This window comes from Mirounga angustirostris, unplaced genomic scaffold, assembly GCF_029215605.1.
Source record: "Mirounga angustirostris isolate CCGP_5_RB_7025 unplaced genomic scaffold, mMirAng1.0.hap1 SCAF_1, whole genome shotgun sequence".
Lineage (NCBI taxonomy): Eukaryota > Metazoa > Chordata > Mammalia > Carnivora > Phocidae > Mirounga > Mirounga angustirostris.
In genome coordinates, this window is record NW_026991709.1 from 161,720,886 (window position 1) to 161,733,442 (window position 12,557).

The 12,557-nt window shown below is 39.5% G+C and overlaps 2 protein-coding genes across 10 annotated transcripts in view; one reads left to right on the plus strand and one right to left on the minus strand.

Annotated features, from left to right (window-relative positions):
• Window positions 1-12,557, plus strand: part of NR2C2 (nuclear receptor subfamily 2 group C member 2) — a 97,502-nt gene that overhangs the window by 39,456 nt on the left and 45,489 nt on the right. For all 9 annotated transcript variants that reach the window (XR_010411635.1, XR_010411628.1, XR_010411620.1 and 6 more), the window contains one exon: window positions 12,121-12,231. Coding sequence is in view for 6 of the 9 variants with exons in the window: in XM_064591693.1 (XP_064447763.1) it covers window positions 12,121-12,231 (111 nt within the window). In the remaining 3 variants the exon portion in view is untranslated. The remainder of the gene's footprint in view (window positions 1-12,120; window positions 12,232-12,557) is intronic.
• Window positions 7,980-12,557, minus strand: part of MRPS25 (mitochondrial ribosomal protein S25) — a 65,551-nt gene continuing 60,973 nt past the window's right edge. Inside the window, exon 5 of the mRNA XM_054504567.2 lies at window positions 7,980-8,062. Coding sequence (XP_054360542.1) covers window positions 7,995-8,062 — 68 coding nt within the window. The 3' untranslated portion in view covers window positions 7,980-7,994. The remainder of the gene's footprint in view (window positions 8,063-12,557) is intronic.

Here is a 12,557-nt window from a genome sequence, read left to right on the forward strand (position 1 = left end):
TTCTTTCTCACAGTAAAATTTTATATATCATCTTATGAAAAAAAGGTTTTCTTGAATGGATAGAAAAGGAGTTTTTCTTTTTAAAATGAAGAAAAGTACGGAGAACACTCAGTATTTCAGACGGGGTGAAAAATAAGATCGTTCATAATACCAAATTCTAACAATATTTGCTAGTTTTAAAAGGTAATTTTTTTTGGAAATAGGTTTTTTTTAATTGATTATAAAAGTGGTAAAACATTCTGGAAAATTTGAAAAGGAGAGAAGGAAGCCATATTTCTACAATTTTACACATCTCTATCATTTTACTACTTTATCCCTTCCTTGTATAACCATTCTACCTCTGTCACTCTTTATCCTTGTTACTGTTACTTTTCTCCAAAGTGCTTATCATTATCTGACAAACATATATACATCTTTGTCACAATAGAATGTAAAGTGCAGAAAGGCAGGAACTTTGTTTCATTTGCTGTTGTCTTCCCAGTATTTAAAACACTTTCCAGTGCGTAGAACACAGTAAGCACTCAATACTAAGATTTCTTTATTGGGCACTTGGGTGGCTCAGTTAGTTAAGCATCTGACTGAATTTTGTCTCAGGTCATATCTCGGGGTCATGAGATCGGGTCATGAGATCGAGCCCTGGGTCGGGCTCCAGGCTCAGCAGGGAGTCTGCTTGGGATTCTCTCTCTCCCCCTCTGCCCCTCCCCATCATGTGCATGCGAGCGCTCTCAAATAAATAAATCTTTTAAAAAATTTATTGAGGGGCGCCTGGGTGGCTCAGTCATTAAGCGTCTGCCTTCGGCTCAGGTCATGATCCCAGGGTCCTGGGATCGAACCCCGCTTCAGGCTCCCTGCTCCGTGGGAAAACTGCTTCTCCCTCTCTCACTCCCACTGCTTGTGTTCCCTCTCTCACTGTGTCTGTCTCTGTCAAATAAATAAATAAAATCTTAAAAAATAAAAATAAAAATTTATTGAATAAATGTATTTTTTGGTCTTTTTTTCACATGCATGTCATTCAGTTGTAATCACAGCATGCACACAATTTAGCAGTGTGATTTCACAGAATGTTATTTCACAGAATAAATGTAAATATCCTTTCCACAGGTTGCAACATAGCCTGCACGATCAACATTTTTCATAGCTACATAGTATTGTATCAAGGGAGTATAGCATAACTCATATCCTAGTTTGAGACATTTCAGTTGCTTCTGACCTTTAGGTTAAATATATCCATTCTTTACCAGTCAAGGGGCTCACCTGTCTCTCAGCCAAACTGTAGGTATTAAAACAGGTAGTGAGTCCCATGTCAAACAGAAGGCTACAGTTTGGCTTAGACACAGGTGCTCTGAGTATTAGTTACAGCCCCACCTCAAATGTGATCTCAGGAGCTCCCTTTCGGCTGTGGCCTTGGGGGAGGGCTGAGACTGAGACTTGAAGCCATTGAGCAGCCAGTTACTATGCCCTCATTTGCAAGGACTACATGTGCTCACCTTCCTGCCAGAATGGGAGGCTGCAGAGGCAAGAACTCTAACCTGAATTCACATGCCTGGCACATGTTGGGTGGGTGTAGTAAAATATTTGTTAAATGAGCCCAGTGCTGTTATTCTCATGGTTGTTTTGTATGTAATGTAGATTGTTACGTTGCCTTGCCTTTGAATAGAATAGTAACTTGCAAAGACCCTGTATCTTCAAAAAATGTTGTCTTGATGTACTGTGAAGTTCAAAATGCTATATGCAGAACACGGTGTCTCTGAATTCTCCAAATCTTCCCTCCACTCTTTAGTTTTAAAACTGTTTTGAGTTGGTTGGATTCCATGGTAATATGCTCAGGAGCTCTTGGTTCAGGAAGGGTGGTCTTTAACGGGAAGCCGGTGAGGATGGGGGGAGGATGGTGCATTTAGCAAAAGCAACAATCTAGGTGAAGGGAGAACTTTGTAAAGCAAAGTACATCTTCCTTAGAAGCAATTAATCATATTATTAGACAAACTGCTTCAGCAGCTGGGGAAACGGCAGGAACATGTCAATTTTGCTTCCATGGTTACAGGGAGTGATAGTGTACTTGACCTTCAGCAAGCAGGGTCATAGAGAGGGCATCTTTAAACAGCTCTGTCTGGTTTTGGTGAATGGAATCTGTACTGACAGTTTGAAAGCAAATGCCTGGGTTTCCCCCAACCATCCCTTGGCCCTTCGGGTTGGGCTCTCTGGCCTGGGAGGTTGCTGAGGAAAAATGTAAATAAAGCTGCAGGGAGCCATTGGCATGGTAAGTATAAGTGTCCTAAAAAAACAAGACTGCAATTTTGTTCTCATTCTGTTTCTGGGGGAAGCCTCCTTGTAATGCAGTGTATTTCATAGATACTTGTTTTTAGAGCAGTTGGTAAAATAGCAGTGGATTTAGACACCTATTATGTATTTTGAAGGAATTCGATTTAGTGTGTGTTGCTATGCTTAGCACCTAGCAAATTATGTCTTCATAGGAACTTGTATTTGGGTAAGTTCAGGTGGGGCAAAAGCCGCTTACTTGTTTGTTGTTTTCAAGAGTTTTACCTGCTTATGAACAAGGAGTTGCTCGTAAACACCTCATTGTTTTTACATAATGTGGCTAATGATTGTTGACTGTATGGATCTTTTTGTGCCAAGAAATATAGGGCTGTGATTTTATCTTTTTAAACATATTATCAACTGGCAAATTTAAAAACTGCATAGTCAGTTCTGATATAAATGAGGCTGACTTGTAATGTTCAGGTTTGAATCCTTCATTGACTGCAGTATAAAGAAGAGCCTAACTTACCAGTCATCAGGAGAATTTATTTTTTAGGAACACAACACCGTGGCACTGTAAGGTCCTAATCCTTTGTATGAGGGAAGGGATGAGCACTTTCAAGACTGGCAGCCTCCTGTGGCTTCTTCTCTCTATGCTGCAAGTTGCAGAACAAAGAGAGATTAACTCTGCCCATTGACCCTTCACTACACTTATTACTTAATGGTCCTTTGAAATAAGAATAAAAGGAGGATGTGGAGCATTTCAGTTCAGACTGAAGGTATCCCATGGCTGAAACCCTTTACCCTACTTAGGTATTTACATTGTTCATTATTTCACTGGGAATGTTTAGAAGTCGGAAGTTCGTGGTTGAGATTTGTAACATATTAGGTCTGCATGATCTTTTTTCCCCACAGGGTGTGAACTTGGTTGCCCTATTAATAACCCATGGGAATGTTGCAGCCAAAACTCAGAATAAATTATAGATTTAGAAACTCTGAATATTTGCTCCTTAGCTCAATGCTGTGGGCTTTCTCTTCAACCTAGATGTCCATCTTTTAGCATGTAAACCACAGAAATTTTTCCTAAGAATTTTTTCCTTATAAAACTGCCAAAGCAATGTCATCTTATGATGGAATAGAGAAGGTTCTTACTCCAGGGTGTAAATGTATGAACTTTCCTAGCAGCCTCATAAACGCAGGTATGTCAGTGAAAGCCCGTACTCCTTGGGTTTATGTAATAAACTGTCAAAGCAGGTGTTGTGCAGTACCTGCAGGGTGTCTGATTAGCAGACAAGCATGAGAGTAGAATAAGAGAAGAAAAGGTGTAAGTAGAGTCCCAGGATCAAGGACTGTAGAACAGACTTCTTACTCATTCCTGAAATTAATAAATGTTTATTTACCAAGCAATCATTGTGGCCCTAAAATGAACCTGGCCTTGGGAATAAAAGGAGAAATAGGAAATGTTTTATACTGCCCTCTGAGGTAGACATAACCAAGCAGTTACAGTAGGTGCCTTGTGGAGGAGCAGCTGCTAAGATATAGGAACTCCGAGCACCCAGAACAGGACCTGTATATCAACTTGAGGAATCAGGAAAGGCTGGCCTGAGGAGCAGGGCTTTTATTAAACTCTTTAGACAGTAAACATTTGTGTGTCGGGCGAGCATGGTTAACTTTTTTTCTTTAAGATTTTATTTATTTATTTGACAGAGTGAGCACGTGCACAAGCAGGGGGGAGCGGCAGGGAGAGGGAGAAGCAGGCTTCCCGCTGAGCAGGAAGCCCGACACAGGGCTCGATCCTAGGACCCTGGAATCATGACCTGAGCTGAAGGCAGACGCTTAACACGGTTTACTTTAGAAAAGATGCAAAGCAGAACCGCTGATTTTACCCTTTAAGTGTGAGTCAGAGACCATGCCCTGGAAGGTCTATGTCCAAACATACTTTCACATCCTCCTTGCTTATGGTTTGAGTCCTTTGGACTAGCCATTTTCCTATTAAAATGTAAGTGTTCTGGCCAGGGTATAAGGCGCATCTGGGTGTTGCCAGGCGTTTTATACCTCAGTATGAACTAATGATCCTGTCCTTTGCAACTTGAGCGGATTGAAGGAGTAGAAAGTAGGCTAAGGCCTAGACTGACACCAGGTACTGAAAAGGTAGGCAAGAGAGGATGGAAAGGAGATGCTCCCGCTAGTTAATTTGCATCTATGTTTTTATGTCCTATTACCAAATTGGCTTTTTATCACTGTGCTAAATGATATTCAGCAATATGCTTCTGGAAAAGAAGTAGATTCCTCACCTAAATGTGTACTTATAATGCCAGGCTCTAAATTCATAAGCTGCAAGAATTTCCGAGCAGTCCCATTGTGGCATCACTTTGCCTTCAAGCCAGATCATATCTGGTGCCCCTGGTGCCACTTAGAACACACCTTCTCTCTAAAGGTCACGGGGTGGGGGTGGGGGGAGATCCTAAATATTTTCCCACTAACCTGTCACCTCCAGAGTTAAGCATTCCTCTGCTAAATTCAAGGGATATTTTGGGTTGTTCATGTAATCTAAATTTGTTACTGAGCTATTGGGAGCCCATTGCCAACATGACCTATACCCCTCTCAGGCAAATTTGTAGAGGCACTTGGGCTTCTCATACAAAAGGAATCATAAAATTTGCAAGCATATCCTTGAACAGGTGAGGGAACCAGAGTCTAGAGAATTTAAACTGTAGCTCACACAGAAGCTGGCAAAAAGCAGTCTTAGCACCCAATCTGTGCTGCTTCCACTACAGCCGTCTGTCTTCCCCAACAGATGCTCTAAGGCAGAACCACTTTTGATTGCTCTGCACACCCAGCATGCAGCAAGCTCTAGGGTAGCAGAGGGTTAATGCAAAGCAGGTTCAAGTGAAGCATGGACGACAGTCTTTTTCGGCTTACTGACATAGAAAGCTTCTTTGAGACCCTATGAAATACTTCTTAATACTGTTACTCTTTTAAATAAACTTTATTGTAATGTACATAAGTTCACAGTTCCTAAGTGTGTGACACAGTGAATTATCACACAGAGGACATGTCCATGTAAACACTACTCAGGTTAAGAGCAGAATAGAGCAGTACCTGGCTGGCTCATGAGTTCAAGCCCCACGTTGGGCATAGAGATTATTAAAAAAAAAAATGGCAGAATAGAATTTCCTTCCTCCTTCCAATTACTGCCCGTACCCTCTTCCCTAAAGGTGACCTTTATCCTGACTCCTTAAATAATTTTCTATTTGTTGATTTCATTCATTTAAAAAAATTTTAAGAGCTCTATTAAGATATAATTCACATATCATACAGTTACCTAAAGTATATAATTCTGTGGCTTTTATTATATTCATAAGGTTGTGTAGCCATCACCACTATCTAGTTGCGGAACGTTTTTCATTATCACAAAAAAGAAACTCTTACACCCTTTGGGTGTCACCCACCTACCCCCAGTTTCCTTATTCCCCAGCCATAGGCAACCACTGTTTACTTTCTGGGTTGTTTGGGGTGTTTTGTTTTTTTGTTTTTTTTTAACTTGCCTCTTCTGGACATTTCATATAAATGAAATCAGACAATCTGTGGCCTTTTTATGTCTGGCCTCTCAGCATGTTTTCAAGGTTCATCCACAATATAGCTTGAGTCAGTACTTCATTCCTTTTTTTTTTTTTTTTTTTAAGATTTTATTTGTGGGCTGGGTAGTGAGAGAGCACAAGCAGGGGGAGTAGCAGGCAGAGGGAGAAGCAGGCTCCCCAGTGAGCAAGGAGCCCAATGCGGGACTCGATCCCACGACCCTGGGATCATGACCTGAGCCAAAGGCAGACACTTAACCAACTGAGCCACCCAGGTGTCCCATTTCATTCCTTTTTATGGCTGGATAATGTTAATTATATGTATATACCACATTTTATTTATCACTTGAGGGACATTGGGTTGTTTGCATTTTTTTACTATTACGAATAATGCTGCTATGAACATTTATGTACAAATTTTTGTGTAGACAGATGTTTTTAATTCTCTGGTGTATATACCTAGGAGTAGAATTGCTAAATAGTATGGCAACTCTTATGTTTAACCATTTGCAGAACTGATACTTATTTCCAAAGTGTCCATACCATTCTGTATTCTCCCCAGCAGTGTATGAGAATTCCAGTTTCTACACATCCTTGCCAACTCTTGTTATCTTTGTTTTTTATTATAACCATCCTAAGGGGTGGGAAGTGGTATCTTAATGTGGTTTTGATTTGCATTTCCCTAATGACTAATGATATTGAACAATTTTCATGGGCTTATTGGTCATTTGAATATTTTCTTTGGAGAAATGTTTGTTTGACTCCATTTGCCCATTTCTAAATGGTTTCTTGGTATTCTTATTGATTATAAGGGTTCTTTATATGTTCTTGATACAAATCCCTTAAGATATGTGATTTGCAAATATTTTCTCCTATTCTGTGGGTTACTTTTCACTTTCTATATAGTGTCCTTTGAAGCACAAAAGTTTTTAATTTTGACAAAGTCCATTTTGTGTATTTTTCTTTTGTTTATTGTAAGTGTGATAGTAAGAAATTATTGCCTAATCCAAGGTTAAGAAACTCTACACCTATGTTTTCTAATTTTTGTATATGATGTGAGGTAGGGTTGAATTTTTTTTTTTTTTAAGGTTTATTTATTTGAAAGAGAGCACAAGCATGAGTTGGGGGAGGGACGGAGGGAGAGAATCTCAAGCAGATTCCCCACCAAGCATGGAGCCTGATGCGGGGCCCAGTCCCATGACCCTGAGATCATGACTTGAGTTGAAATCACAAGTTGGATGCTTAACCTACTGAGCCATCCCAGTACCCCTTATATTTTTTTATAGTTAGAAAAAAAAAGAATTTTCTGTCCAAGGAGAGCTTCACTATTACACTTTTATCACATGTAACAACAATATTTATACACAGTTTATAACTCAGGTTCTAGAAAAATTTTCAAGAAGCTTGTGGTAGTATTGATAGTTACTATGTATTGAATGGAATTAATACTTAACATATTCAGTAACCCTCACATCAGTCTCATAAAGTAGTCATAATATGTCCATGTTAAATTTGAGGAAATTGAAGTTTAGAGAGTTTAAGTCACTTGCTCAGGATGACAGTACATATTTCAGAGCCCGGGTCTATCTGATTCCATAGCCTGTGGTACTCATATAATGTTGATTGCTTTAAAATGTCTTACAGGTAAAGTGAGTATCTAAATCAGAAAGTTAGCATATTATTCTATCAGTTAAGAATTCCATATATCTGAAATTGGTAGAATTAACTTGCAGGGTAATAATAGATTCAAAAAAAATTCTAAATGTTCATTACTAAAGAAGGATTTAATGAATGTGCTCTGATAAAGTGACTGGCCAGTCTCTTCTTCATAATGACAAATAAACAGAGCTAGCAAATATGTGTACATGGATACTGGGAGATGTATTTTGCAGGATTTGGCTTTCCTGCCTATATCTTAGCTCAGACCTAATTTACATAAAACATTTTTTAAACTGAATATCACTATGAGAATATTGTATTCTGTTGTCTTTATAATGTAATCTTTTTGGTTGGTTAAATTAATGCTGTGAAAGAAAAAAGCTTTTCATAACTACCCCCAACAATTAATCAATTGTGATGTGCTTTATAAAACTGAGATCTGTTTCACTTACCATAAAATTCACCCTTTAAAAGTATATAGTTTTGGGGCACCTGGCTGGTTCAGTTGGTAGAGCATGTGACTCTTGATCTCAGGGTTGTGAGTTCAAGCCCCACACTGGGCATGGAGCCTACTTAAAAAAAAAAAAAAAAAGATACGTATTTGATACATTTGCAGTGTTAAACAACCAACACCACTAATTCCAGAACATTTTCATCATCCCCCAAAGAAACTCCATGCCTATTAGCAGTTATTCCACCTTCCCCCATCCCCTCAGTCCTGGGAACCACTAATTTACTTTCTTTAGCTATGGATTTGCCTATTACATTTTATATGAATGGAATCATATATGTGGTTTTTTATGACTGATTTCATCCATGTTGTAGCATGTATCAGTACTTCATTCCTTTTTATTACTAAATACTATTCCATAGCATGGATATACCACTCTTTTTTTTAATCCATTCATCAGTTGATAGTCATTTGGGTGGTTTCTACTTTTGAGTTGTTATGAATAATGCTGAACATTACTATACAAATTTTTGTGTGGACATGTGTTTGCTTTTCTCTTGAGTATATACCTAGGAGTGAAACTGTTGGTTCATATGACAACTCTGTGTTTAACTTTTGAAGATTGGTGAGACTGTTTTCCAAAGAGGCTGTACCATTCTATATTCCTGCCAGCAGTGCATGAGAGTTCCAGTTTCTTCACATCCTCATCAACATTTGTTATTTTCTGGTTTTTTGGATAGTAGCCATCCTAGTATGCATGAGATGGCATTTTGATGTAGTTTTGGTTTTTATTTCCCTAATGATTAGTAGTGATGTTGAATGGCTTTTCATGTGCTTATTGGCTGTTTTGTATCTTCTGTGGAGAAATGTGTATTCAAGTCCTTTATTCATTTTTTATTTGGGTTAGGTTTTTTATGTTGTTGGAATTTAGGAGTTCTTTGTATATTCTGGATATTGTAGTTTTAGGTCTTAAATTTAGATTTTTGATCCATTTTGAGTTAATTTTTGTATATGGTGTTAGATAAAGGTACAACTTCATTCTTTTGCATGTGGATAGCCAGTTTTTCCAGCACCAGTTGTTGAAAAGACTGTCCTTTCCCCCACCAAATGATCTTGACACCTCTATCAAAAATCATTTAACCATTATATGCCAGGTTTTATTTCTGGGATCTCTAGTCTGTTCCTTTGGTCTTTATGTCTGTTTTTATACCAATATCACACTGTTTTGATTATTTTCACTTTGTAGCAAAATCAGGAAGTGTGAGTTCTCCAGCTTTGTTCTTTTTCAAGGTAGTTTTGGCTATCTGTTTAGGGTCCTTTGAGATTCCATACGAATTTTGGGATGGATTTTCTGTTTCTGCAAAAAACACTGGTATTTTGACAGGGGTTGCATTAAATCTGTAGATCACTTTGTGTAGTATTGACATCTTAGCAATATTAAGTCTTCCAGTCCATGAACACAGAATATGTTTCCATTTACTTATATCTTTAATTTCTTTTAGCAGTGTTTTATAGATTTTATTATACAGGTCTTTTTTACCTCTTTGGTTAACTTAATTGCTAAGTAATTGATTCTTTTTGATGCTATCACAATGGAATTTTTTTTTTTGTAATTTCCTTTCCAGATTGTTCATTTTGTATAGAAATGCTACTGATTTTTCTGTGTTGACTTAGTATCCTGCTGCTTTCCTGAATTTATTTTTTCTAAGAGACTTTTTGGGAGGGAGGGGGGAAATCTTTGGTTTCTGACCTTAATTAGAAACCTTGCACTCTCTCTCTCTCTCTCTCTCTCTCTCTCATGAATAAATAAATAAAATCTTAAAAAAAAAAAAAAACGGGCGCCTGGGTGGCTCAGATGGTTAAGCGTCTGCCTTCGGCTCAGGTCATGATCCCAGGGTCCTGGGATCGAGTCCCGCATCGGGCTCCCTGCTCCTTGGGAGCCTGCTTCTCCCTCTGCCTCTCTCTCTCTCTCTCTCTCTGTCTCTCATGAATAAATAAATAAAATCTTTAAAAAAAAAGAAAAAGAAAAAGAAACCTTGCAGTCTTGGGGTGCCTGGGTGACTCAAATCAGTTAAGCAACTAACTCTTGGGTTTGGCTCATGTCATGATCTCGGGGTCATGAGATCAAGCCCCGTGAGAGTTCTGTGCTGGGCATGGAGCCTGCTTAAGATTCTCTCTCTCCCTCCGCCCCTCCTCCCAACCCCCCTTCACCCCACCCCCACTCTTGCACATGCTCTCTCTCTCAAATAAATAAATAAATTTTTTAAAGAAAACTATCAGTCTTTTACCATTAAGTATTGTGTTAGCTGTATTTTATAGATACTCTTTATCCAATTGAGAACTCTTTATTTTATTTATTTACTTGAGAGAGAGAGTGTGTGTGCATGAGCGGGGGGAGGGGCAGAGGGAGAGGGAGAAGCAGGCTTCCCACTGAGCAGGGAGCCCAACATTGGACTGGATCCCAGGACCTAAGATTATGAGCTGAGCCAAAGGCAGATGCTTAACCAACTGAGCCACCCAGGTGCCCCAGATTGAGAACTTTGTTTCTAGGTAGTTGAATGGTTTTTTTTTTGTGAAATGGTGTTGGATTTTGTCAAATGGTTTTTGTGTGTCAATTGAGATGTTGAGGCTTTTATCCTCTATTAATACAGCAGATTACATTACATACATATGGTGAGCCAGCCTTGTATTTCTGTGGTAAATCCCACGTGGTCATGGTGTATAATTTTTTTTAAAGATTTTATTTATTAGAGCTCATGCGCGCATGAGAGGAGGGAGAGGGGCAGAAGGAGAGGGAGAAAGAGACTCCCTGGTGAGCAGGGAGGCCAACGCAGGCCTCCATCCCAGGACTCTGAGTTCATGACCTGAGCCAAAGGCAGCTGCTTAACCAACTGAGCCTCCCAGGTACCCTCATGATGTATAATTTTTTATATGCCTCTGGATTCAGTTTGCTAATGTTTTATTGAGGATTGTTGCACCTATATTCATAAGGAATATTGGTCTTCTGTAGTTTTCTTGTGATGTCTTTGCCTAGTTTTGGTTACATAGAATGAATTGAGAAGTGTTCCCCCACCTGTTTTTTGGAAGAGCTTATAAAGCATGGTTCATGATATACTTTTTTTCTTTTTTTTACGAGAGCGAGCACATGCGAACCAGGGGGAGGGGCAGAGGGAGAGGGAGAATCTCTTAAGAGAGAACCTTTTTTTTTTTTTAAGATTTTATTTATTTATTTGAGAGAGAGAAAGAGACAGAGATAGTGACAGAGATAGCATGAGCAGGGAGAGGGAGAAGCAGGCTCCCCACTGAGCAGGTAGCCCTGCATGGAGTTTGATCCCAGGACCCTGGGATCATGACCTGAACCGAAGGCACTTAACCAACTGAGCCACCCACACGCCCCTTAAGAGAGAATCTTAAGCAGGCTCAATGCCCAGTGTGGAGCTGATGTGGGGATTGATCTCATGACCCTGAGATCATGACCTGAGCTGAAATCAAGAGTCAGTCGCTTAACCAATGGAGCCACCCAGGTGCCCCATGATATACTTTTATTCAAGGAAAAGTAATAACTGCCCACTTCAGGTGCCTAGATGACCACTCAGGACCTTGAACCTTGCCTTTGGTGGGTATTGACTAAATTCCAGACCTTTGTATAATTGATGGGCTTTTCCCAGCCCCATCCCAGTGGGACTGGGGGATTACCAGGACTCTTTCACAAGTAGTTTTTCAGTGTAGTGCTGGTTCTTTTTGCCATCCTTTATGGTGTTATGAGAGCCTTTCTTCTGGAAACTATCATCTTAAAGGAGTGTTTTACAGCTGGTTTTGGAGACAGTGAAAACATTCAAAGATCATTTCTAAAAAGTTACTCTAGTAGCTATTTATTTAAAGTTGTATAGAGCAGATTTGAAATTCCTCTGTGTTTTTTGTGGGAATTTTTTTGTTTTATGGGGGGGTTATTTGTTTTTGCATTTTCAGCATTAGAAATAGCTCTTTTAAGATTGTATTTTCTTACAGCCATCCTGTGGCATTATCTCATTAGTTCCTTTGTCGTTCTGGGTGCAAACACCAGAACTACTCAAGTTTATTACTCAAAGCCACAGTGAAAGCAAGAGGCATGGTCCCCAGCTACCACTGGGCATTTTTCTGAGCTCCATTGTGATCCAGCCCACTTCTCCCCCACAGGTACCACGGACACAGACCTCTCGGCCGGAATCTCCAGGGATGACCAGCCCCTCCCCACGCATCCAGATAATCTCCACCGACTCTGCGGTAGCTTCACCTCAGCGAATTCAGGTACCTGCACCAATCCCACTTGGTTCCAGCCACCTGCCCAAAGGTAGTCCTGTCTTCTGAATCCTTTGCAGAACAAACCTACCTCAGGATTTCACTAAGGAGTTGTGCTTCTTGGGCATCAAGTACAATACAACCTCATTTATTCTTTAAAAAAGAAAAAAAAAGTTTACATTGATTGAACTAGCTTACTTTTTATGCAAAAGTTTAAACTATTGTTTGAAACTATTGGGATCAGTGTACCATTTAATTACTTAAATGCTTCCAAATTGAGAGGCAGTATGTCCTCGTAGTTAAGTGTATGGGCCCCCACTTGAAGTCAGATTCAG